Source organism: Lagopus leucura, unplaced genomic scaffold, assembly GCF_019238085.1.
Source record: "Lagopus leucura isolate 7727_CA_CO unplaced genomic scaffold, USGS_WTPT01 Super-Scaffold_100009, whole genome shotgun sequence".
Classification (NCBI taxonomy): Eukaryota; Metazoa; Chordata; class Aves; order Galliformes; family Phasianidae; genus Lagopus; species Lagopus leucura.
The window spans coordinates 24,136,949-24,164,005 of NW_024962266.1; the positions used below are offsets into that span (position 1 = coordinate 24,136,949).

The window sequence follows — 27,057 nt, forward strand, 5'->3', positions numbered from 1 at the left end:
ATAAAATATTGCAGTAAACTGAGTAAGCTGCAGAGTATTATGCCTCATTTTCTTTCAAATATGAATAAGAGAGCAAATTACGGTAGACTTGAAGCTGCAATTCGATACCTTGTTCCAAAGACTTACACGAAGTTGTTCCATCTTTTCTATGTGGTAGTCTTGCTAATGGTGTGATAAGCTAACCCAAAGGTATATAGAATCACACCATGATATTGAAATAGCACAATTCTTTGAACTCTCCACAGAAATTTATACTCACAAGCAAAAAAAAAAAACTACGCTCACTTCTCTATAAAAAGTATGACAAGTTGTTTTGAAAGAAAGTATATGGAAAACATAATAAATTCTGAATCCTTAGGTGAAAATTGCTGAAAAAAACCCACATGACTTTTAGAGACATGGCTTATTACCAGAGAAATTTTTACTAGCCTATGGATGACACACTTTTCTCTAGACAGAAGAGTGATAAACGGAAGTACATTTGAGTAAATATTAAGTTACTCAGAATAGAAAATTACTGTGGAAAGTGAATATAGCCTACCTTTGTCCTCCAGTGCAATAGTATACAAGTAAGCTTTACTTACTGAAAAAATACAGGTCAGAAGACAAGGAACATACTAGCTATCTATAATTAATACAGAGTGAATATCAATGATTAAGGGTAGCATCAAGGCCCCTGGCACAAGCAAGCTGCTCTTCAAGACTGGATTTAGAAGTAGCTTGCATTGTAGACATGTTAACCAAGTGCTTTTCTGAACTGGGAGCAAACAGTAACACATTTAGGTCAAACTTTCAGAGATATGCATCCAAATTGCACACAGGCCTACGCACATGAAGTTGGCTTTGCAGACAGTGCTGTAGAAGTCTTCTAGAGAAACAGGTCTGCAGCTGAGGAAAGGACTCTGTGTACATTTCCATGCATACTTTGCATTCTCCAATTTGCAGAAGAAGCTGCTGGTGTGCATGCAATCCAACACCCACCGTGTGCAGTGCCACAGTGCTCCCCATGCGGTGCGTGGTCCTGCTCTTGCACAGTGTCCCTGAATGCAGGTCGCACGAGGCTGGCTGAAAGCCCTTCACAGAAACACTCACAGTGCAACATTTGCAAGCTGGGGCTGCTGCTGTGCCTGGTGAGCTAGGGAATAAATCGTGTGTGCACCTGAGGATTTGGGTTTGAATTGCTTCAAGAGCAAGTTTAACTTTGCATGCTGGCATTGTGGACTGCAGACATTCTCGGGAGCCCAAACCCTACTGGAAGCCTAGGGGACTCCATTGCTAATCCTAATGGATCTTTTGCAAAGTGAGAAACCAGAATGTAGGTGGAGCCCTGAGGGCTTGCAGCACGCAGTGGTTGCCTGCTCACTGCTGGAGCAAACCAGACTGCTGCCAAATGTCAGTGCTGCTACCCTGAGACCGACCCTCCCAGACATGAAGGGCTGCACTGAAGCCTTGCAAGAAGGCCTGCTCTGTGAGAAGGACGTCTGCAGGCTGCTGTGAAACATACTGAGTTACTGTTAGAACTGTTTCATAGCAGTAAATAGATGCTACATGGTTCTCTTGAAACAAGTGGGTTAAAAAAAAAAAAAACACAAAACCTTTTTGCAACTACGTGGTGATAAAATTTTATGGCATTGTTTTCAATGTAGGAAAAATATTACTCACATCTCAGAGTTTAAAACAGCTCTTGCATGTGTTAGCAAAAGGGAGAGTTTTCTCCTGGAAAGGGGCTACTGTGTACACCACAGTTTTGAAGCTACCAGCAGAAACAAATAACAAGCACTTTCTAAGCAGTGCTTGAACTGGAGCACTGCTATACTTTCAATTGTAAGCTTGTTTTGCTTCCAGAGAATAACGAATTCCAAGAAAAGGAGACAGATTTGTCGAATGCCACGTGCTTTCTGCCCTCGTCTTTGTACTTTGTTTTGAAAAACGATGAAACGTTTGGTGTGTTTTTTTTCTTCTGAAGCAGTCACTCTCCTCATCATGAGAAGTATATTCCAAACTGGAACAAAACAGAACTGAAATCTCTCAAGGCTTGAGAAGTGACTGTGACCGCTGAAGCGCCAAAAGGGAAAACCGTCCCTTAAGGTGTGAGGGATGCCGTCTTTCTCTCCTCACCAGTCCAGAAGTTCCCGTACGTACTGTAGTGCACTCCGCCTGCTCCTCTGCTCCAGCGGCCGCAGCCCCCTGCCCCACCGTGTCTTCTCCAGCCCCCACAGCCCAGGTCCGCCTTCAGGCTCACCCGAGGGGGCAGGGGGAGGCGGGCACGTAGGGAAGCGCCTTACCCAGGAAGGGGGAGCCTGTGGAACCGAGCAGCCCCTGGCTCTTCTCCCCAGAACGGGGCATTCCCCACCCCTGCCTTGGGCTCTCCTGCCACTCCTGCCCTGTTTGCTACATTTGGAGGGAAGCTGGCCCTGCCCCATATAAGAGCCCTGCGGGGGGCTGGGTGTGCCAGAGCGGTTAGGGGGCTGCTGGACATGCAGGCCAGCGGGGCTGCAGGAGCAGCAGCGGCAGCAGCAGCAGCAAGCGAGAAGGCAGCAGCGCGGACCCCAAAATGCTCCCGCTGCCGCAACCACGGCTTCGTGGTGCCGGTGAAGGGCCACGCCGGCCGGTGCCGCTGGAAGCAGTGCCTCTGCGACAAGTGCTCCCTCATCGCCGAGCGCCAGAAGATCATGGCAGCCCAGAAGGCGCTGTGGCAGCAGGTGCCCGACGCCCCTGTCAGGGTGGCTGTGGGCTCCCCTCCCTCAGGGGAGGACGTCGCGGCCGGTGCCTCTGAGCAGAGCAGCCACGTGCGGGCGAAAGGCGGCCATTCCGCCGTTGGCAGTGACAAAGGCACAGCACGCAGGGGTCTGCCGCCACCTCCAGCTGGCCCTCCCTTCTGGGACTACGGTAAGGCTCCAGCTCCCTGAAACAGGTTCCCGTCTCTCCCTTTCTTCCCCCAGCTTGCACACGATGGGTGCGCAGCCTTGCTTTTGTTTCTCCTTAGGCAGGGTTTGCAGCGTGATTCATGAAGCTCTTTTGTTGCGAGGTTGAAGCTCCAGCGAGTGGCTTTTCTCTATAGGGTGCGCTTTGGGAGATAATCCCAACAGCTTTGGGATGCATGCACATACAGTGCTCGTGCACAACCTGCAGAAAGAACAGGAAAAGTGCTAAAAAATAGGATGTCAGGGATGACAAGTAAATGAGGAAATTACTGCTGCAGTTGTCTAAAGCAAAAGTTTTTGATAGTGCAAAAGAAAGAGACTTTTTGGCCTTACAGCAGAGGCTGAGCTTGGCTCGGATCACTGGGCGTGAAGCTGCATTTTGCCTTCATGAGCAGAACCTAAGTTTTGCAGGTGGAAAAGTTGTAGGGTTTGTCACTTCTTCAGATGCTTTCTTCTGTAGAGCCTTTCATGTCACTTGTCTAGTTTATTACTATTTATTACAGTAAACTCATACTATTTACTATAGTAATTTTACAGAAATCCTGACTGACTGCAGTAGTCATTAGTCTGCGCCTCAGGAAAGCTGGCAGTCTACAAGGCAAAGAACACAGTGGTCTGAGAAACCCAGAGGAAAGAGTCTTTTGGGGCATGTCTGGATCCCACCTAATCTGCTGGTAGCTGTTTGCTGTTTTTCTTACCTTGGTTTCCTAAGGAAATGGTGCCTGTAGATGGTGCTGGCTGTACATGTGCCTACCAGTCCTTCACTTAATTATATTTGTAACCTGCTGACTTTTCCAGTGTAATCATAGTGCTCCAGAAGCAGATATGCTCTAGGAGCACATTATACAGGTTCTCTACCAACAGGAGGATAGGTAGACAAGAAGGACCTTATTTGTGTTCACATAGCTGCTCTTTTTTATAGAAAAAATCACAAATTTGTGAGGAGCCAAGCATGAAATCCAAGGGCCAGAGTCTCCAGGCTGAGGGTAGAGTTGAGTCCTGCAATTACTTCTGCTGAACAGCGTATAGTGATGACTTTATTCTTTTCTCATTGTTTCCTAGCTCACTCTGCTTTTCCTCCAGAATACAAGGTCAGCACAGAATACATGGAGAGAGACCCTGCAGGAGTGTATCCTGCTTGTTCTGGGATGTATCCTTACCACCCATTTCCCATGGGGTTTGCCATCAACCAGCCAGGCTGTAAGGGAGCACCGTCACCTCCAGGGATTTCACTTCAGAAGGGTTTCCGACCCGTTCCAAGCAGCTCTGGACCAGGGAATGCAGCTTCTTTGTCAGTGAGTAGTGCCTTGTGGTTTTTTAATTACTTCAGGGAATACTGCTGGTTTTGCTTGTACTAGAAGATCTTTGAAGGTCTCTTCTTATTCTGGTCTGTTCTATTCTATTCTGTATTTTACTTTTAGCTACCTCTGAGCTGCATATTTCACTATGCGCGGGCTTTGCATGTGACAGCATATGGACACAAAATTGACCCTCCAGAAATGGAAATTTCATAGGTAAAGATGGAAACAGAAATTGTTTGATAGTGCAGATGTGTCCTGGAGAGAGAGAGAGTCTCTGAATATCCTTTGCTCCCTGTGTTTCCACAGATTCCAGATGGAGGTGGAGATTTCCATCAGGCGTACTACACTCCTCTGCCTCAGTTTGTCCCACCAACTTTTCTGCCAGGGGTTCATTATATTCCACCTCCCCTGTCACTGAATGTGTTTGCTGAAGCAGCCAAGGAAGCACACGGTAAGGAATTGTTAGATGAGCCTTGGGACATCCAATTTTAATCTGGTTTCAGTACCTAAACGCTGAGATGGATGCCCCAAGACACCTTGATTCTAGCTTCAGTTTTAAGGGTTTCCCAGATCCCTGTGATGGAGCCAGGAATGAGATCCCGAAAGCCCAGGTCAGACTGCCAGCTTGGACAGCTTAGCATGAGCAGTGTGGAACTTCTCGCACATTTGGAAAGCCTGCATTTTAATTGCTGTAGATGAAAGATTGAATCTTCAAGATCTCAAATTTTTCAGACTGAATCCCACAAGATTTTAAATTTCTGGCTAGGTAAATATAGTATGACCTCCTCTTTGGGGTCTCTTTCGTGTCTAGTGCCTATATGTGGACATACTGTGATCCTATCTGTAAGCTGTTCATTTGGCTGCAGCTAGCAGTGACCACAAGAGGGTAGTGCTGCCCAGAGAATTAACCACTAGCACTGGATGAGTCAATAGCCAGTCTCATAAGAAGTTCTTTCTGAAAGTGCAGATAAATAAGCACAACTTTGTTTCTCTTCTTGAACATGAGAAACTGTAAGTCCAACTGCTTATCACACAGATTATAATCATCAGCCAATGAAAAATGAAATATCTTCTATAAAAGGGAGGGAAAGCAGACTGATTTTCTCATTTGAATTAAAATGATGTTGATAGCGATCACATGGGATAAAATATAAGTTGAGGAGGTTTGGGCCTGATTTCTCCCAAAAGTCTCTTGTGCAGACTCATTTCTGTTAAACCAGTATCCTCGTAACTTTTCAGGACATTAGTTATTTTCAGCCAAACATAGCTGCTGTGATCAGAGGCCTGCACAGTTGATCTGCAGGGGAAGCATGTGCCTGCCACAGAATGGCTTGCAGCCATGACGTGATGTGGTGTTTGGCCAGCAGTCAGCTTGCACTCAGTTCCTGACTGCCGTGTGTGTACCTTGGCCAACAACCAAGCGCCTGCCAGTCAGCCCAGCAGTGGGCACGTATCTCCCAAGCAGTTTGCTTTGTGTCTGTCTGGAAAGCCAAGGAAAAGTAAGCAAGAGAAGTAGTGGATGAGGAGAATGTGAATGTGGAAGCATCGAGGTGTATAGACATCATGTAAATGTAAAGATATTCTAGGATATCGAGAAAGGCATCAATCAGAGCTTCAGCGCAGTGTGTAGATACTGGGCTGATGGAGGTAAGATAATATGGGCTGAGTTTGAGGGGAAGAGAGGAAGCTGAGAGCTGGCAGGCAAAGCAGAAATTGTATGTGAGGATTACTGAGTTGTGTGGTTTAGTGGAGATGAAATCTGGGGGATACTTGCAGTGGCAGAGAGCTTGTAGCAGTTCCGGGGTGGTGTGGGAAAGAGGAGGAACAGGGAGTAGCTGGTAAACTGGAAAGAAGTAGTGGCATTGCATGTGGGAAACAGGAAATGCAGACCTGCATTGGTAGAATAAAGCTTTACCGGGCAAACAATCGTGAAAACAGGCAACTGGGATAAATGAGGTAATGAGAGCACCCCCCTAGAGAGCAAAATGCCATCTAATGACTTCAGTCTTATTACTCACTAGGGAAATTACAACCCGGGCACAAAGCCATAGGAATCAGTGCATCATGGATTATGCTGTTCAGAGAACAAACTAGTCTTCCTAGTACCAGGGAGAAAGTACAAATTAATTCCACTACATAGTATTTTTGCTCCAGGATATGTAAGAGCTTGCAATTGTGACCCAGTGAAGGAGATGTTTCTGCATGAGGTCATAAACAAAACAGCCCTCCAGCAAAAGATACAGATAACGAAGAAAGCTACAGTGAAACTAACAATTCTTTGATTCTGGTTTTCAGGATACCTGAAAAAAGAGAAAAACTGTAACATTAAGTACACAGGGACATGTTAGGGTCACATCATGTCTTTTTTCTTAAGAAAGGAAGTGTAGGGTGTTGTGTTGTATAATTTTGGGTTGTATTGACTAGTAGTGTTACAGAAGGTATGTCCAGCAGAACAGCCAGTACAGTATTTGAGGATAGAGTCTGATTGCAAGTTGTTGGCTTTGTAAAATAGCAAGCTGCAGAAAAAGAAACAAAAAACCTATGTCTCCACATGAGAAGATGAGGGAGATGTACGTGAAAATTGGCAAGTAAAAAAACCTGTGTTTAAAAAAAAAATAAACATCCTAGATAGATTCAAAGAGACTATTGGTCAGTCAGTGAAGGCCTTTAAAATTCCCAGCAGTGTTCGTAAGGCATGCTGCAGGTTCACTGTGGCTAAGCGGGCAGAAGAGCCGGTCTCATACTTCTATTCCAGTGCAGCTTCTGTATCTGCCATCTTGAAGCAAGCGTTCCTGCTGCTTTCCTTAAGCCTAGCTGAAACAGTCAAGTGCTGTCTGAAGTACAGCATCTCAGATTGGAGAGCAGCAGCTCTTGATGTTAAGCAGTTTCCAATTAACTGCACTGAAAAATGAACTGGATTTACAAAAAAGCTATTTTGCATTGGGAGTTTCTCTCTGAAAGTGTGACTGATACCTGAAAGGCAAATTGAAATACAGGGATTTGGATGGGATTTTTTTTTTGTTTGCATTTAACTCCAATTCCTATTTCCTATTCATTTTTTTTTTTAGGTACTGCAGCTGACAGCCAGGATTCAGGGATGGTTAGTGAACCTAGCCAACCATCTTCTTCCCCAGAAGAAGCAAGCAGAGACCAATCTGTATGTTCTAAACAGTAAATAGTCTGGAGAAAAGCTGAGTGGCAGGGAGCACTATTTTCATTATTGAGGAGGGTGTTGTTAATATGAGGCTAGGGTGACACTTAGTTACTGAGCAGTCACAACAGCTAAAAGAAGGAGATTAATGTCTGCTCACTTCATGATCATGTTAGAGCTACCAGCCTCACAGCTCTGCTCCCTGGCAGTGTAAAACCCTTGTTTTCACTGCGTGAAAGAGGTTTTCCAAAGCCAAGGTAAATTGCATCCCCCTTAGGCAGATGGAAGCAGGAAAGAATTACGACTTTGATTTCTGGTTTCTTTGCTGAAGTTGGATGGCTCCTTGATTTTTGGAGTGAGGTCTCCACACCATGTGCACTCTGTGGCCTTCTCACGTTCGTGACAGTAATCAAAAATTGCTGTGTTGTTTGTGTATCAGTTTGCTGTAGCAGAAACTCGGTTCTGAGTATTATGGAAGAGTTAAGTGATGTAGAGCCTGAAGACTGAGAGAGAATGGGAAGACAGTATGGGTTGCTGATACCTAAATCAGGCTTCAGGATTTTGAGTGCCTTTGACAGTTCATACGTTATTGCAGTGCTGTTTAGCTCAGTACAGCTGAAACAAACAGTACAGATTTTTTAAAGGGTTCACATAGAACAGCTTTGTGCATGTGGATTGGAAGTACACTGGCATAGCAAAGATGTGATGTCCTAGAAGGTAGGACAAAACACCGCTTAGAATACCAATTGGTCAAGGCTATACATATCATAATTTTCAATAATACTGTTTAAATAAAAATGAAAGATGCATTCCTCTGCTGTTTTGCCTAAAGCAAGTGCTTTCTGTATTAAGCGGATCAATTGTTAATGTTGGAAGAATGTTGGAAGAATGTTACTTCTGGGTAATTAAAAAGCTTTGAATTGTTTGTTTGGTTTTGATGATTTGAGGTTGTATATTTACATGTAATTCTTCTAGGCAAATTTCAGGTGTTGCCCTGAGTAACAAACCTGCTTGAAGTAAGAGCCAGGTTTCAGTATTTTTATTCTGAAACTTCTGAGTGTAGATGACCACTACTGTAGTAGGTGCTACTGAAGACCATAGAGGTGAGTGCAATAAAATAAACATTCCTCTCTGCTACTTACACTAACAGTCCCTTGCTCAATGCAAGATGTAAAGACATTAGGCTGATAAATCCCTTTTTAATATAGCAGATGGATGATTTTCAGCACACAGACGGGGTTTTGGTGAAAGTAAAAGTGGCAAACTTAAGACTGCCAAGAGGAGAGACTGAAAAACACGTGTATCTATACCAAATAATCTGGCATACAACTTGTTACTTGCTAGATTTACAGCAGCATCTGTGCTCCCAGGAGTATCCCAAACCTCTTAAAACTGCTGTGTTTGGGAAAATCTGAGTATTTCTGCAAGGTGTTTGAATGGAGCAAAGCTCTTTTTAAAATAAAACAATCTCTGAATAGAAATACCAGCAGCACTCGCAAAGTAGATATCTTCTTTGGTATCTACTTTGGTAGATGGAGTTGTGTGAGTTTGGTTTTTTTTTCTTAATATATTTAAGATTTAAGAAAAAGGATTTAAAGAAAGAAGACAAACAGTTCAGTAGTCTCCTACCCAGTTATTTTTCCAAAGTCCTATTCAGCGTTGTACTGCACTCCTTAAATCTCCAAAGCAGGAAGGATTCCAGCCCATTTCACTGGCTGTAAAGCACAGGCATTGCAGATACACTTTATATACACTACCATTTTCTCCCTGTGTTTCTGTGCCAGTGATTGCTTCCAGACTGTCAGGCCAGGCTCCTTATTCTCCTTTTCCCCCACCTTTTGAACTGTCATTGAACCAAACTTTTTGGTGGTAGGGCACTCTAGTAGGATTTCTCTCATTGCATTGCTACCCACCACTGCTTATCTCAAGAGGGACGTGGCAGATTTAAAGAAGACCTAGAGAAGGTCACCTGACAGAACAAGAAAATGGAGCAGTTGCCTTAAAGGGAAGTTAAAAAGGACTTGCATCATCTTATTTTGGAGAGGAGAAGGCTGGGGGGGAAGAGGTGATCGAGTTTTAGAATATAACAATGTGGCAAAATAGATGCAAAACCATTACTAAGGCTTACTGTTTCCAGACACATGAAGGACAAGGTGACTTGGGATGGGGCAAATGATACCTGACCATGTTGACTGCATTCTGTAATAAAATGATACACAGCTACCCCAGTCTGAATTCCTAGAGGTGGGCGGTTACAAAGAAGTAGAGTATTGGCAGTGGGGCACATGCTGTTTCAAATGTATGAACATTGCTGGGGTTGGTGTTGTGTGAATAATCAAGTTTCAGATTTTTACATTTTGGGAAATTTGTCCCAAAGTTCTTTTGCATCTGTCACTGCATGGAAAAGTCAATTACAGAATCACAGAATTGTAGGGGCTGGAAGGGACATCTAAGGATCACTTAGTCCAACCCCCTGCAAAGCAGGCTCCATCGGCCAGGCTGCACAGGTAGGCATCCAGACAGGTCTTGAATGTCTCCAGAGAAGGAGACTCCACAACTTCCCTGGGCAGCCTGTGCCAGTGCTCCATCTCCCTTACTGGGAAGAGCTTCTCGGACACATTTGTGCAGAACTTCCTAGGCCTCAATTCATGGCTGCTTCCCCTCGTCCTGTGGTCACACAGCACTGAAAGCAGCCTGGCCTTGTCTCTTTGCCTGCTGCACCTTAGATATTTATAGACATTGGTCAGATCCCCTCTGAGTTGTCTTTTCTCAAGGCTGAACAGACCCAGGTAAGACCTCATAAGAGAGGTGCTCCCTTATCATCTTTGTGGCCCTCTGCTGGACTCTTTTCCAGGAGATCCCTGTCTTTTTTTGTGCTGGGGAGCCCAGAACTGGACACAATTACTTGGTAAGAGAGTAAAATGTGATATGTGCATTTCTAGTTGACAGGCAGAATTGTCTTATACAGTATATGGATATGACAAGCACTCATTCTTCATTTTATGCTGTTTGTCCTTTTTAACCAAGGAAGAAATACTCCTTTACAACTGCTATTATAATGCTGTTCACTTTGGGCTTCAGAGCAAAAACTTTTCATTCCAAACTTAGTGCTAAGCAATGTTTCCAGAACTGTGATCTCTTCTGTCTCCACTTATTTAAATTAAACATCTCAGGATAATGAAATCAATCCGGTATGAAATGAATAATTTGGATTGGACAAGTCATTCCTGTGTTCTTCTGACCTAAACTGAAGCCATGTAGAACTTGGGCAAATTCATAAAATGTGGGGAGAAAAAGGAAAGCTAGCTATGAAACCCGCTTTTGAAATCTTTCTGTATGCAGTAGGAATTCTTTATGTCATCATTATTATTTTAGGATTTCTAAGGATTAGACTCCCTTGCTAACTCTGAACATCTGAAGATACGATTTCTAACAGGTTACACTTGCGCCAATTCTCTGTCCTCATGGCAAACTCCGTGGGGTTTGTCACAGAGCAGCCAGCTTTTGATCGTACTCTGAAGGTTAAAACCTAAAATCAGGAGCCAGGTCTTTAAGGTTTACTCATACAACTGATTTCATTACTTTCAGTGCAATTATTTGCAGGGGTACGGAGCTGACAGCGTTAGGTATGCAAGTTTGGGCTGCAGGTTTTACACAGAGCTGTCTGTGACACTGTCCAAAACCTCAGATTATTGTAGATCTGCATTTTCTGCAGAAGCTTTGGAAAAAGGAAAGCAAACCCGAGGGATTCTTGAAGAATCACATAGTATGTCCATTCAGCAGGCATATGTAAGATACATTTGTCCCCCCACAGCCAACTGCAATATCTTAACATTTCTGTGGTGTGCTCTTCCACATCTGCACCGCAGCAGGTTTTTGTATGACAGTGATAATAGCAGTCTTACTGGTGATTTGTTTTTATTCTTCTTCTTGGATTTAAATGCAGCCAATTGCAAACCTCTGAATCCACAACAAGACTATAGCTGTTTTTTTCCATATTAATAAGTAATTAATTTTAACCAGCAATCCAATAAAGTCAGCTTGTTGTAAACAAAAATCTCCCTCCTCCAAAAAAAAAAATAATTTTCATGACAGAAAAATTATTATGTGAAACATACCTTCTTTGGAACAGTGGAAACTTAAATCATTCTTATGTGTAGATGGGTCTGGTTTTCCTATTTTTTGCCCAATATTTTCTTACTGCAGGACTAGCAGTAGCACAGATTTGTGTCCTTACTTAGCTTGCCAAATTGTAATAGAAGTATCCAAATGTAAAGAAAGACTTTATGGAATCTGTGCCTGAAATGAGAGTGTCACTATATGCTGTATTGCAGCACAGGCCATTGAGAGAGCTCCAGATCCGTTACAGATATGGGCAGTGATATCCTGATTTGCCTGCTCAGGGATTTAACCTCCCTGGGTATCCTTACAAGCATGTCTTAGCAGACATCAGTAAGGCTTAAAAAGCCTAGGCAAGACTACTCCTTGGGGCTGGGGGTGGGAGGTAAAAGGGCAGTAGGGGACGATTTCCACATTTCTCCTCCTTGACACTTCTCAGCAGCTCTTCAGATGTCCTTCTCAGCTGTGCAGTGTTACTGGTGACCTTGCTAATGACTTCACGGAGTGATATCTGGATCTAACCATGGCTCTAATGATGGGCCAGTTGTGATCTCACATTCTCACAGAATCACAGAATGGCCAGGGTTGGAAGGGACCTCAAGGATCATGAATCTCCAACCTCCTGCCACATGCAGGGCCACCACCCTCCCCATTTAATACCAGCCCAGGCTGCCCAGGGCCCATCCAACCTGGCCTTGAACACCTTGAACACCTTGAACAGGGCATCCACAACCTCTCTAGCTTGTATTCTCTATTTTAATATAACATAATTTATAATCTTAATTTATATTTTGTCTTTAGTGGAGGCTTTTGTGGTTTCACTTACTAATTTCTTCCTATATTATATAGTGGTTAACAGCCATGTGCCTAGTTTCTTGGGAAAGCCTTCATAGATTTTTCAAGATGGGTGTTGCTTCTGATCATGCTAGAAATGGGCTGCTCTTCATAATCTTCCACAGTAAATTTTCACTTGTCTTCAGATAATTATGAAGTGCAGACCCCGCAGACTTCTTTTCTCCAGGCTGAACAAGCCCAGCTCCCTCAGAGGTGCACCAGTCCCCCGATCATCTTTGTGGCTCTCCTCTGGACCCTCTCCAACAGCTCTCTGTCTTTCTTATACTGGGGCTCCAGACCTGGACACAGGACTCCAGATGGGCCTCATAAGAGCAGAGGAGAGGTGGACAATCACCTCCCTGTCCCTGCTGGCCACCCCTTTTCTGATGGAGCCCAGGATGCCATTTGCACTCTGAGCTGCAAGAACACACTGCTGGCTCACATTAAGCTTTTCATCCATCAGAACATCCAGGTCTTTCTCTGCAGGGCTGCTCTCAAGGACTGCTCCTTCCATTCTGTATGGATGCCTGGGATTCCTCTGGCCAAGTGCAAAAATTTGCACTTTGCTGTGTTGAACCTCATTAAGTTCACCCAGGCTGACCTTTCAAGTCTGTTGAGGTTCCTCTGAATGGCATTCTTTTCTTTGATTGTGTCAACCACACCACTCAGCTTGGTGTTCTCAGCAACCTTGCTGAGGGTGCACTCAATGCTATTTGTCGATGTCATTGGTAAAGACGTTACAGAGCACTGGTCCCAAGACAGATCCCTGGGAGATGCTGTTCGTTAACAGCCTCCACTGGGACACAGAACCATTAATCACCACGCTCTGTTTGACCCTCCTGGACTGGCCTTTCAACGTACCCAATGAGGATCTGGGGAAAGCTCAGGAAGATGGCCCTTCCTGAGAAGGGTGGTTGGGCTGAGGTGGTTATACATCATTGCGGATGCCCTTAGCCAGCTCCATCCACAGAGGGCCAACCTTGTTCTGCTGTCTGCTGCCAACGAGGGCCAGTGTCACCTAAAGGAGAGGTGGTTTGGAATGCAGTACAGCATGGAAGGTAAACAGTGGCTGAAACATAAAGAGTGCCTGGACTGTGCTCAGAGCAGCACAAAACACACCGCATGGAAGCAGGGGAGTGAATCCTCCATGGGAAACTGACTTTGTCATTAGTCAAGTGCTCCATCCTGCTCTGTAATGGGACTTTGGCATCTTTTGACTCCTGCTCCCTGGGTTTGTAAGTGTGAGGTGTTTTTTGTTAGCCACCAGCTTTGCTTTGAAGGTTGCTGACTGCCCAGAGACAAAACATCCCATCAAAATAGTGAGCACATGGCAAAGCTGCCAGTGGTACAAGAAGGACCATAAACTTAAAATCCCCAAAGGTAAATGCTTTAAGGCTTTCCTAAGATGACAAAGCCCTTGTTTTTGCCAGCTGGAATTTATTTGAAAGGCAGTAACTCATGCAGATCTTCACCATTTAAGCTCCAGTGTTTACTGCCAGCTCTTCTATGATCCTTTTGACACATTCATTGGCTGCAGTACGAGAGGAGCGGGTGAACTACCCTGCAACTAAGAAACCCAGCAGATCCTACAGGCTAAAAAGTGGAATCACCAGAACATTCTGAAAACGTTGGCTTCAGAGAGCCTGGCTATGGACAGAATTTGGCATACGGAACAGATGACAGTGGCAGGTTGTGAGAACAAAGAACATCACAGCTAGAGAAAGCTGTAGTCTCTTCTACAGGCAGAGAAAGATAAGAGTCTGCATTTGGGACACGTGTGGAAGATGTACTGCTCTTTTCAAGCAGAACAGCAGGTTTTAGTGTCTGCTAAGCATACATTCTGTGGAATTTCCTAGAGTTGTTTGTTTGTATTGATAATGATCACACCACGTGTCGAAGCATCCTATGAAGTACGGCTTTGTGTTTTCTAACAGTTGATATTTGTAAGGAAAGATTTAGGATTGAAAAAGAGAAGCATTTGATGATGACTTAATACAAGCAAAAATACTTCCTTATAGCTCAGTGACATTTCTCATTAGATTTGAATTGTGACCATAGAATGTGATGGAAAAAAGCTTTGCCTTTGGGAAGCTGTCACTTGCTATGTCTCACTGAAGTCTCTCTTCCCCACCAGGTTACGTTCGTTTCCATCTGATCTCTCCGTTGATACAGCGGTCTGCAGAGAAGTAAGGGCTGTGTGAGTTGTGCACGCTGTGTGGGGTAACCATAGTGCCACACACAGGGAAGTGCAGAGAGACTCGTTCTGAGCTGGAATAGAATTAGACTTCCTTTCTTATTCATCCATTTGTTGCAGTTTATCTGTCCTTTGGCAAGGGTGGCTTTGCAGCAGGCCGTCACTGTAGCGGCTGGGTGTGTGTGGGTTTCATGGTGTGTTATTCTGCAGTGCAAACTGTACAAAATGTGCCAGCAGCAGTGTGTGTGCCACAAGGAAGTGTTAGGGGAGGAGTTGGTCCTGCACACAGCACGGCCATGGCCCGATCCAGGGCCTTGGGGGCCTCCAGGAGCAGGTGAAGAGCACGACGACAGTGTGTGGAACCGTGCGTTGCACAGACTGGAGATGACAGCTCTGCACACAGTGCTCCCTTGCTGATCTTAGTCTGGCACTGCTGTCTGCAACAAATTTCATAGCGGTCTTCTCCTGGCCTGTTGAGACCCGCACAAGGAGCGCTTTAGAAACGCCATGGGGATTTATGTTTTGCATTTTGAATTGGAATCCAGGCAGCAACAAAAATCTGGAAGTCTGAGCCAGGGCAGCAATGTCCACATTGCAGTCTGATTTGCTGTAGCTCATCAATTTCCATACTGGCAAGCAGTGATCTCATTCCAGTGTTCCTGTGCCGAAGTAATCCTGTCACATGTGAAGCTGGAATCATTCCTTGCAAAGAACAGTTGAATGTCAAAGTAATTCTTAAGTCGTGCGTTTGGGTGAAGGGAGATCTGCACTGTGTATTTCCCGATTTGTTAAAATGGGTTGGAGTCTCATTTTGCCCAAGTTTTCATGTCTGCTGGAGAATTTCTTGTGTGTACATCCAAGCTGATTACCTGCAGTGTTCAAGTGTTCATCGTTTGCTCTTTTCTCTGTGCAGCATAGTGTTGTTCGATACGTTTGTAAACATCCTTTCTCTCAACCTTGATGAACCAGCTTACGCAGCAGACGTCGCCCAGCTGGAATACAAGCTGGTGGCTGGAGAGCACGGCTTAATCATTCGAGTGAAAGGATTCAATCATAAACTACCTGTAAGTACTAATTAATTTGCTAAGGAATTGTTTAGTGAAGAATATCAAGCAGAACTGAGGAATGTGCCTTATGTCTTTTATGTTGATCAAATGATTTGTTTCTTTCAAGCATTCTATTTGGAATAATTCCAAACCGGTTGTCTTTTTCTGGAAAATGGAAAATTCTGTTTTCTTTACAGCTTCTGTTTCAGCTCATCATTGATTACTTGACTGACTTCAGCTTTACTCCAGCAGTTCTTGAAATGATAACAGAGCAGCTGAAGAAAACATATTTCAATATCCTTATCAAGCCTGAGACTCTGGCCAAGTGAGTTCTGGGGGAGAGTAAAGGAGGCAGCACTGCAGTTGTTGAGGTTGAGCAAGGAGCCCAGAAAACACTGCTCTGTGCTGGTGGAGGTTTGTTCCAGGGCAGCTCGTGGCTCTGACTGCTCAGTATATCAAACTCGAGGCTCAGACCGGGCCTGCAGGTAGCTGCTGTTCTGAAGCAGCCAGCAGCAGGGGCTGAGGCAGGGCAGGGTGAGCCCACAGCGGTGCTCTGGGTACTATCTGCCCATCTGCTGTGTGCTCCTGAGTCAGAAGTGGGATCACTTACATTAGGCAGCTCCTGGGACTTCTGGCTTTGCTTTCCTTCTGTTTATTGCAGGGATGTGCGTCTCCTGATTTTAGAACATGGCAGGTGGTCCATGATAGACAAGTACCAGACACTGATGAAGGGCCTTTCCACTGAGGCTCTCACATCCTTTGTTGAGGCTTTCGAGGCACAGCTGTTTGTAGAGGGTCTCATGCAAGGCAACTTGAACAGGATGAAAATCACCCTGACTCTTGACTGTGGCTCTGTCCATAGTTTCATTTATCTGGGATGGCCTTGGCCATTCCAGCTCTCATGGCTGGGTCTGGGACACGGACAAAAAGCTGGTCCTTCCTGAGGAGCAGCTGACCGTTGACACCCAGTGCCAGGCCTCCAGCTGGCCCTGTTGGCTTCACCTTTGGCCCTGCCACGGATGGGGCAGCCTCTGGGTCGGTAGAGTCATCTACTCTGATACAGTTACATTGGCCTGTTCAGAGGAGCCTCTAGGGTGCCCTAGACCACACTGCGGAGCTCTGGGGGCACTCAGGTTTGCCCTAGGGTATACTGAGAATCCCTTGAAGTCCTCCAGGACACCCTGGGAAATCTGCAGGGGACGTGTGTCCTCCCCAGCAAGCTGGTGCCTGGGAGCAGTTCTGTAGGAGCTCCGTGGAGCAGAAAAACATCCCAAGGCAGTCGTTTGGGCTGTGCTTTGGGCCACAGGATTGTGTTAAGGGCTTGAAGTTATGCGGTGCTGTTGTCAGTTATCCCTAGACCTCTGTCTGTGACAGGGGCACAGGCCCAGAAGGAAACAAAAGAGAGGGGGAAAAAAAAACCAGCTCACCTTTTGCAGCGCAGCCCAGCCGGCCCCAGCCCTGGGACCAATGAGGCAAGGCACCTGCAGGCCGTGCGCTCCGGGAGAAGGGGAGGAGGGCAAGGGTAAGGGAGATAGCAGGTGGGACTGAAAAAAACCACGGCAACAATCTCAGGAGGAACGGTGATTTACTAAATCCGACAAAATCAAGCAAATCAGAGAGAAAAGAGCGTGCAAACACGAGGTCTTACGCTAGAAGACTGCAGGTTTGGAACCACGTGCTTTTCTCTGCGGCGAACCCAAAGAGCAAAACAGCCACAGGGAGAGCGGCTGCATCCTGCCAGCAGCTCCACCCTTCCTCCTCTGCACACAAAGTCCTCCGGGAATGCCGCTCCTTCCCTCCTCTCCGAGAACCCAAAATGCCCAGAAAAGGCAGTCCACGGAACCAGAACGTTAACTCTTTCGCTCACACAGTTTTACGTGATGTTAAGATGTGGAATACCGACAACAAAAAACATCACACAACCTTAACAACTGTTCAACTTTTGGCTTTCCTCTCAAGGGTGGGGTTTCCACTCTGCCCCCAGAGGCTTTTGGATGCAAGTTGTGTCACAGTTTCCCCAATGGAGCCAGCGTTGAAAGGAGCCTGGATGTGGCTCTGGCCACAGCTCCTTCTTGCTGACAAGTGCAGGGCAATGCCCAAAACATGAGGGGTTTGGGCCCACTATCCTGCTGGGCAGAACGTCCTGTGCTGGGGACAGCAGCAGTGCCAGCAGGCTTCCAAGTCCTCCCCAGCTCTGTCACAGTCTCCTTTGTGACATCACAAAGCCGGCATGACATCAGTCTTGGCACAGTCACGCTGGCAGCCTCCCGCAGCTCAGATACGCAGGGCAGCCGCTCTGTACTGGTGGTTACCTCTGGAGCTCCGCTCAAGGTAGCAGCCACTTTGTGTGTTGGATTGTTCCTTGGGAGAGAACAGGATGAAACTCATCCTGACTCCCACCCTGACTGTGGCTCTGGCCATAGTTTCATTTATCAGGGATGGCTTTAGCCGTTCCAGCTCTCTTGGCTGTGCCTGCGACATGGCCAAAAAGCTGGTCCTTCCTGAGGAGCAGCTGACCGTTGACACCCAGTGCCAGGCCTCCAGCTGGCCCTGTTGGCTTGGCCTTTGGCCCTGCCACGGATGGGGCAGCTTCATGTTCGGAAGAGCGATCTTTACAGAGGACCAGAAGCAGCAGCCCCTGGGCACGGAGCAGAAGGCCTTTGAGGGGCCCTTCTGGTCGGGACTGTCAACGTACCCAATGAGGATCTGGGAAAGGGTCAAGAAGATGGTCCTTCCTGAGGAGCAGCTGCCAGTCGTCTCCGAGCACCAGCACTCCAGCTGCCCCTGTAGGCTTGGTCTGTTCCCCTGCCTCACATGGATCCGCTCCAGGGTCAGCAAGGCTGGCGTAACGCAGGGCCCAGAGCAGCAGACCTTGTACACCAAGCTGAAGGCCCTCAGCTTGCCCTACCCTCTGGGCCTCCTTTGGGACTACCTGGCCCAAGCAGGGAAAACCTGGCTCGTCCCTCACTTCCTGACAGATGTCTGCATTCTCTGCCTGCTGAGCATTGCCCGCAGCCTCTGGAGAAAAGTAAGAAGACCTCGGGAACAGGTGAGTGATTGAGGTGCACTGCACGGGAAGGGGGCTGCTGGTGGGAGCAGGGAGCCGCACAGACCTGGTCCGTGAAGGCTTCCAAGGAAAGCAGACCCCAGAAAGTCCACTACCTCCCCCAGAGGGACTCGCTCATTCGCAGATCTGACACCCCTATGCAACTGGGAGCCCCTATGCAACGTGGGGCTTGGAGGTGCTGTGAGCCCCATGTGCTGCACTGAGCGGTCCTGTGAGGCTGGCCTACCTCCAGAGGAAGCCGAGCCCTGCAGGATAATTCCCTGCCAAAGGAGCCTGCTTCCCTTTCTCTCTGCTCATGCTGTGTTCACTTCCAGGGAACGGGACAAATGGACTCAGCTTCCACGGGAACAGACATCTCGCAAGGGGAAGCCATGCATTATTACGACGAGCTCTGTGAGATGAAGTCCCTGCTTCTCTTAATGGACAGATACGTGATGATCCTCCAGAAGAAGAGCAACTGCCAGTGCCAAAGGAAGAAGGAGCAATGAGCAAGGAAGCTGAGATGCTCCTCATCCACTTCCAGCTCCAGTTTGCCACTTCACACAGCGCACCAGCTGCTTCCATAAGGCACAACCTGGAAAACTTCAAAAACTTCAAAACTTTAAGATCAACGATGTGATGAACAAATGATTGGAATATGTCTGTTACTTGCCATCTTATGTCATTCATACAGATGTATAAATAAAGTGAGATTGCATAAAATTTCTGAGGAGAATGTAGGTCAGGTGTAACTAACTGCAGGACTCTACCGCCTGCCAAGTTCTTTCAGCATATATTGATTTCCTTGTGAGCTTCACGCAACCAGACTTGAACACACAAATTCTGCCGCTTATTCTTCACCAGTACTTCTGCTCCCAGCTCGATGCAGCGTGCTCTCTTGTGAGAACTGCAGATGCACAGTGTTTGCATACCGTTGTACAGGCGCCTACTTGTACAGCAAGCCTGCACACGTTCCTTTTCCAGCAGAAGTTCCTAGTCCTGAGCAGGAGTCTGCCAGATCCCGAACTCCTGCATGACTTGCTGAGTACTGTCCTCAATGGGTTGGGTTGTGTTTTTCTTCACTCCACACGTTTCAAAAGCCGAGGAGCAGGGAAATTTTACTGCTGCTGAAAAGCAGAACCTATCCAGAAGCGCAGTGCCACGAAAGCCAGGGACCGAGTTTGCTCGCCTGGTTGCTTCTGCCCTCGTTCGCACTCCGCCATCCCCGGCACGAGCAGAGCGCCGCTCGGTGAACGCAGGGCTTTGCGGGGGGGCGGGCGGGCTCGGCCCTTCGCTATGGGGCGCTGACGAGCGCCGCCTGCGGGGCGAGAGCTGAGGTAGCGGCCCTACCTGAGGCGGCGGCCACGGCCGACCGCTGCGGCCTCGCGCGCGCTGGGCGGCAAGCGGCGACACCTGGTGCTCAGTCTGAAATTTAAGACCGGATGAAGCCTGCATCCGACCAAATGAAAACTTGACGCTGTTTCTTGGAGCTGCACTGATTTCTTTTGCTTACACCAGTTTCCACAGTGTAAGAGATCATACTGTTAACGTCTGTGTCTCAAATCTTGCTGGGGACACAGATAGACTTACTTGTTCAAGTCCAGGCAAGTCCCGAACAAGGAGTGTGAAATCCTTTGTCTCGGGGATGCAGATAGACAAGGCTAGGGGCAACCAGAGCAAGATGAGCTGCAGCTCAATAGCTGAGAAGTGCTCCTTTGTGTGGACCTATCTCAGGATGGTGGCCATCTCAGGGGGTACTCAATGACTCTTGCTCAAGGCCCATCCTTGTCACATAGGCAGGAGAACAAGGAGGATAAAAGGGGAATCGAAAACCATGAGGACAGGTTTCTGGCAACAGATTCCTCATGAAGCAGAACAGAGGGATTCCTGACGATCAGATTCCTCGTGAGGTGACTCCTGCATGCTGTCAAACTCTCCTGTGCCTGCTGCCTGAGTGCTGCTGCTTCCTCAAGGCTTGGCTCCGCGACTTCCTCCACTGCCTGCTTGCTGCCCAAGGCCAGCCACACTGCTGCTCCTCGCCCCCCCCCCCCGCTGTGTCTGCCTTGGACCTTCAAACGCTGTGCAACAGGACGCTGCTGGATCCTGCTGGTGACTCTCCCCGCTTTACACAACTCCTGCTTCTTTTCCATCTTTTCTATCGCCCTCCTTCCCTTCCCTGTCTCCCTGAGTTGTTCCGTCTCCCTGTTCTGTAATAAACTGGTCGGAACATCATATGAACCGTTGTTTCTTAATCTCCGGGTATACAGATATTAAAAGAACCCCATCTCCCTTCTATAAATTGGAGCCAGACACAGGTTCAAAAGTGAAACTCAGAAGACTGCTAACCAGCTGGGCAGGTTGCTAGAATTACCGACACTTCTGTATGAAGAAATAAACTTATTTCTGTAACTGAAGGGAAAAGATTAATTTTTTTTAGTATTTTTATACTGTTTCTAGCTTGTAACCTCTAAGCTCAAGCTTGCCAATGTGACTAGTGATCATTACAGAGTTACGTCATACAGCTTTTTAGTAGATTTCTAGTTCATGTTAAATAAGCTTGTTGGTGGTGATTTGGGCAGCAGGGTGATGCAGTGGTTGAGATGGAATCAGGATGGCTTTGTGCCTCACACCTGCTAAGCAAAGCCAGGCATAATTTTCTAAATGTTCTTCTTACTCTGATAGTTTCCAGCACAGCAGTTCTAGAATATGGACTTTGTCAATTCGAGATGAACTTTTTCTCCCTTCAAATACAGCTGCTTTGCCATTTGATCAAACTCAGAGCCATAATTTAGAAATACAAATTTGACTAAGAAATCGGAGACATTCAAAGAAAGTGACTTGTTGGTTGGAGTTAACTTGGGCGAGCATTTCATCCCCTGCATTTCGTTCTTTTCAAAGGGACATGCAATTAGAGGCAATAAAAGCACATACTAACTCTGAAAAATGTAAATAAAATTATGTATTGAACTATGGTCAGAACACAGGCTTTGAACCATAGAGCGGTGTTCATTTTGTGGAAGAAAAGCAGTCCAGAATGCAAAATGCTAAGTCTTCTCTGCAGAGAAGAGTGTATGAGGTTTAGTTAGAATATTCCAGGAATGCTTTTCTGATGAAAATTCTGAAGCAGATTCCTCTCTGGAAACAGAAAGCACACATGTATGATGATGTTGAGGTTCTCAGTAGGAGCAGGACGGAGTCACTAGAGAACACATGCAGAACTGATGCAGTTCAGAAGTGTCTGACTTGAGTGCAAGCGAGCTACATCTTACATGAGAAGACACTGAATTACGACAGCACAGCTCTCCATTTTATATCAAACCAAGAAGTAGATTAAATCTCTTTCTGTGCTTGGAAGCTTCCTCCAGTGCTTTGATTAACATGAGTATTTGGATGTGGGGTTACTTCTCTAGCTCTGTTGTGCAAGTATTTTACTTAACTTGGAGTCTGAGCCATCAAAGCAAGATGCTTACTGGAATTCTGTTTGTGGTGGTAAAGAAGCTCGAAACTACAACCTCAAAGCATTGCAAAGTTTCAGCAGGTAGAATGAACAGACTTTTAGACGGGATAATCTGACTGCTTTCATTCTGAGCAGTGACTGAAGTGAAGAGACCAGCAAATTTCTAGCATCAGAAGTGACTTTTCTCAAAGGTAAGACTGTATGAACTGCCCAAGTTAACATAAGCTAATTGAAGCTGGTTTTAACGTCCTGACTAGGAAAATAAGGTGTATTTTTTTTCCCATAGGTGGTTTATTTTTCTTGTATATGTGAACAATATCAAGTAGCCTGTTTTATTCACTGTTCTAGGATTCTGTACTGTCTATAAGTTCTTACTGAAGTAGGGGTTGATTAATTTTTCTGGACTTTGATTTAAGCAAGCTTATGCTTTCTCCTGATAATGATAATAATCAAGAGGACAATGGAAACTTTTTTTTTTTTGTACAGTCACTGTGTAATTGAAATGGACTCTCAGCTCTCTGTCTTTTCTTCAGTGATCAGATTATTTGTTTGTAGTTAGTATGACCATGGCAAACTGGATATTTGAATGCAAAGTTTGGCGTGAGCTGGAGAAGGATGCTTCTTCCCCAGTAGGAACAATTCTGCTTGTGTTTAGATGTAACAACCTGTAGCTGAAGGAAGCAAATTCAAAGCTAATTACTGTGCTTCACTGAGAAGACTAACAAAAGAGAGGATGGACTTCTAAACACTGAACATACATGGATGTGGTTGATGCAAGGACAGCAGCTCTTTCAACCTGACATTCTTCTCTGGCCCCACACCTCCTTTACACATTCATACCACCTATTCTCATAAACTATCAAATTCTTACCTTTTTAATGAGCCTGACAGACACTTCACAGTTAAAAATAAAAAGCAGTTTCTTCAATAAAAGCTGCAGGGAACACTGGCGTGTGAGAAGACTTCTCTCAACTAAAGAGAGAAGTTTAGCAGAGATTTCAGCAGTGCAGACATGAACACTTGGCAGTGACTAGAATAAAGAAGACCTACTGACATAAAGAGCATACTAGGGTTGCAATATACTCTTATTTAATACTTGAAACGTTTTTTCCATCATGTTGTCATTGATTAAAGGCTCTGGAATATTGTCAGCTTTTCCAGCATTGTTGAACTGAGTTAAAATGTAATCAACTTAAAACGAATAGAACAAAACAGTCATCTAATAAACATCAGTTTCGTGCTGGAAAGAAAACAGGGTGTTCCTGCCCTCTGACCCACTGCTTGTGTAAAAGCACAAAGTCTCCAGTCATGCAAATAGAACATAAAACCTTTTGCTGTTCACTTCTTTCTCCCTGTAACGAAGCACTTTTGTGGTAGTGTGAGCAATATAAGAAGCTAGCCTTTTATTTATGTCGAAATGTTGTAGTACACCTCACTGAATAGCTTGTCGAACACTCAGCACAATGTTAGACACAACTGATGAGAACGCTGAACAGGATGAAGTGTTTTGGACCGAGGTGCCCCAGGGCAGAGAGTGGAGCAGACGTCCCTGGGCTTCCAAGAGCTGTGGCTCCTGAACTAAAAGCAGTCCACCCAACTCAGTGCAGGCTGACATGGGATTTCTGACACTTCTGCAGAGCACATCTGAGCTTATCACACAATATTGGCAGCTATCATTTTCTTTAGAAGACAGGATTGTGGCCAGATGACAACATCGAGATAGCTGAGTTGTGATTGGCTTGGTTGTGAGAAATGCAAGTGATCCACACCCTCACATGGAATTTTGTTATCAGCCACACATTGGCAGTGGCACATCTTTAAGAGCAGGTGTAGGCAGTGTTGGTTCTTGACTCCAGTTTGTCCTTTGGAACATGTATCTGAGTAAGTACTCATGTTCCCCTCAGTTAAAGTGGATCTGTGGAGACCATGCGGGTTCACAACATCCAGAAAGAGGCTGTGGTTGCAGCATTTCAACATTTTAGTGATGAGTAGAAGATGAAAGCCCAGATCTTTAAGTAAGGGTTCAATAAATGAAACTTCCAGTGGGACTATCTTCTGTTCTGGGGTTTGACTTCCCTCTCCAAAATCTTTAAAGTTGCAGTGGCAGACAGGTCAGCTTGCCTTCTTGCTGTCATTAAGGGATGTGTCAGTATTGTAGGTATCCCGCTGTGTGCTTTTTTGGTTTTCCTTTCAATGGAACCCATTACTTTACTTGTGCACTTGGTCTGGTGTGCTTTCTCCTATGCCTTGCACTTTCTACTTAGACAATAAAAGGACCAAAGGGAAAACAGTATTTCTTTATGTTAGAAGTACAGTGGCCTCACATGTCAATATTTCTTTTCCCCCTATGCACTCTGACTTAGTTTATTTTTTTAAACACTTTGGCCTCTTTTAAGGAGATTTGAGTTCCAGAGCAAACCAGTTTGCACAACATGCACAGCTTCATGTTGCATTGGACTGATCGCATTTGTTATGTCTACCAGCTGATGGAGTTTTCTGAAAATATTTAGCCTGTAATGTAACCCTTCCCAGTATTATGTTTTTACTGCAAACATGCAATTAATCACCCTAATTGTTCCAGTTACCCAGCAGCCCCAGTGGTTATGATAAAAGAAAAAAAGACAGTGATGGCCCAGGTTGGCTGAAGGATTGAGATGAACATTCAGCAAAGCTCAGAAACCTTCCACGTGTCCTTTTGTGTCTGAGGAGTTGCCCTGCACTGAGTACCACGTGATTGAATCTGAGTGCTACTGGTGGCTCTCAGGTGATGGTTGCACGCTGCGCTCCAAAACGTTGCCAGATTTGAGAGTAGTAGCAACTGTTAGTTGTAAAATAATCGCATGAGGAAGACTTGGGAAAATAAGCACACAGAAAATGACATTTGGCAAGTATTAGAGCTCTCAGTCCCGTTAACAAGACCGGTATCATTCAGAGGCAAGGTGTATATGCATAGTTCTAATTCCTGAAAATATCTGAAACCAAAATGAAACCAGAATACTGTTTCCGTTCTTTGTAAATCATAAACAGAGCTGGTTTTCCCCGTTTCAAATAGTTCTCATGCTAGGAGCTTGAGTCTGTAATAAGATTCACTTGTTTGGCACATCCTTGTGCCCAGTTAAAAATCCTTGGAAGTGGTCCTAAAGTTCATATCCAAGCATGAACCTGTGAGCAGAGATTCTAGTGGGTGTGCCAGCAAGAGGTCTGTGCTTCCAAGGCTTCTGAAAATCTGTGCAACGACTCTAACCAGCTCTGGAGGAAATAAAGCCAATTATAGTCTGAATTTCTTCTCTTCAGAAGGAAATGGCATTTTAGTGTTCCAGAAATGTGTGAGGTGTTTGCTTTTATTTTGCTATTGAGAGGCTATTTGAGAAGTTTACAGTGTTCTTTGAGAAATATATATGGTTTTGATATATATGTATTTACATATATATTCGCTCATGTGTATGTACATACGAGGGTATAATTCTTCTCTCACACCAGCATTACATCACCGCTTATCTGTTGTAAATCTGAGTCACTTGTGAGTTATTACATTACTGTGAATGCAGATGGAGCTTATACTACAGCATAGGTCTGAGATGCTCTTTTATGATAGGATTAGTGAATCATTTGTGTCCAGATGTGGATTTGTTTGGAGGGAGGGACAAGAAGGTCCTGACTTTTGATTTCTGCAACATCCATGGGAATTTATGTTTTTCTGGCACTTTGCTTCTTGTCCTTGCATTCTTCCTGCAGCACATGAGCTCCTGGAGTGCATCTTCCCCTCTGCAGCTTGACACAGAACTGGAGAAAGGGAGGCAGGGGCTGGAGCTACAGAAGTGTATCTGTGCTGGAAGAGATTAAGCTGAGTCCTCAAAGTGACATGAGAATGGACCTAAGGGTGGTTTGCAAAATCATAATCAAGGGGCCAGCAAATATGGAATACACACAGTGCAAAAAGTAAGGAGCCCCAGGTGTATACGCTGTTAGGATGCAGAATGCTACAAAGACCAAGAAAACGGAATAATTCCAAGAGAAATTGGACAAAATCATGGGAAGAGGCCCGTGAGGGTATTGAATAGAGTTGTGAATATAGAATAGAGTTAATGCTGACAGTGTTGGAACAATGATTCCTTGAAAGCCTTTCTTGTGAGCAATATAGGCTGAGTAATAACCCCTGCTTCTCCAGTAGTTTTAATGAAGTTGGCAGAAGTCAGTGGGCACAGTAATCTTTATAGAGAGATTTTTCTTTGTTTGAATTCTTAAGGTAGTTACCCATCTCTTGCAGTCTAAGCTGGCTGTGCACAGCTAGCCAGCCATCTGACAGAAAAAAACTAATCACATAATTATGGATACGGACACACATATTTCATGGGAAAAAATAGTATGCCACCCTGTTGAGTAAATATTTATGAAGTTCTGTAGTCTAGAAAATACTAAGAGGGACAAAGCAAGCGCCAGTTAGTTCTGTATGCTTTGGATCGGGTTTCAGCCATAGTCAGTGCCAATCATAAAACTGAATGGAGTGACATAGCGTATTAAGGAACATATAATTTGTCATACAGTGTCAACAATACTGCCATTTTATATTTCTAGAGGTAGCAGCTTTGAGCCAACTCTTGTTAAGTGTCCCAAATCTCATTTAGCCTGTCAGAAAGTACTTCCATTGTTAATTCTGAGTACAGGAGAAATAGGCGTTGTGATAGACAGATTTTGACAATCACAGCAGAGCTAAACCTCTTAATGGTGGGATTTAGCTTGTTTCAAGTGTGCAATATCTGGAGCCAGCCCTGCTAGGAAAAGCTGTTCATTGCAGCTATCTCACTGCAATACATGTATGATTCCAAGTAAATGCCATTTTCAGACTCTGTCCTATTGTATTTTTCACTTTAAAAAAGTGAATCACAACAAAATGGGCATGATTTCATATTTTCTAGGAGTAGACTCAAAAGCCAAAACCTGAAATTATTCTTTATTTGATGGCTGCTAAAAGTGAAATCTTACAG

The 27,057-nt window shown here is 45.3% G+C and overlaps 3 protein-coding genes across 3 annotated transcripts; all 3 read left to right on the forward strand.

Annotated features, from left to right (window-relative positions):
- Positions 1-2,477: 2,477 nt before the first annotated feature.
- DMRTB1 (DMRT like family B with proline rich C-terminal 1) lies at positions 2,478-8,301 on the forward strand. The gene is made up of 4 exons (XM_042873654.1): positions 2,478-2,889; positions 3,987-4,219; positions 4,532-4,676; positions 7,294-8,301. The coding sequence occupies exons 1-4, from the start codon at positions 2,478-2,480 to the stop codon at positions 7,398-7,400; spliced, it is 897 nt and encodes a 298-aa protein (XP_042729588.1). The 3' UTR covers positions 7,401-8,301.
- Positions 8,302-8,439: 138 nt separating this feature from the next.
- On the forward strand, positions 8,440-16,186 carry LOC122181257 (nardilysin-like). Its single transcript, XM_042873655.1, has 5 exons — positions 8,440-8,479; positions 13,590-13,709; positions 14,464-14,515; positions 15,437-15,587; positions 15,767-16,186. Exons 1-5 carry the CDS (start codon positions 8,440-8,442, stop codon positions 15,896-15,898), a joined length of 495 nt encoding a protein of 164 aa, XP_042729589.1. The 3' UTR covers positions 15,899-16,186.
- A 1,559-nt stretch (positions 16,187-17,745) lies between these two features.
- LOC122181553 lies at positions 17,746-19,343 on the forward strand. The gene is made up of 2 exons (XM_042874098.1): positions 17,746-18,618; positions 18,951-19,343. Exons 1-2 carry the CDS (start codon positions 17,947-17,949, stop codon positions 19,122-19,124), a joined length of 846 nt encoding a protein of 281 aa, XP_042730032.1. The 5' UTR covers positions 17,746-17,946; the 3' UTR covers positions 19,125-19,343.
- Positions 19,344-27,057: the final 7,714 nt, after the last annotated feature.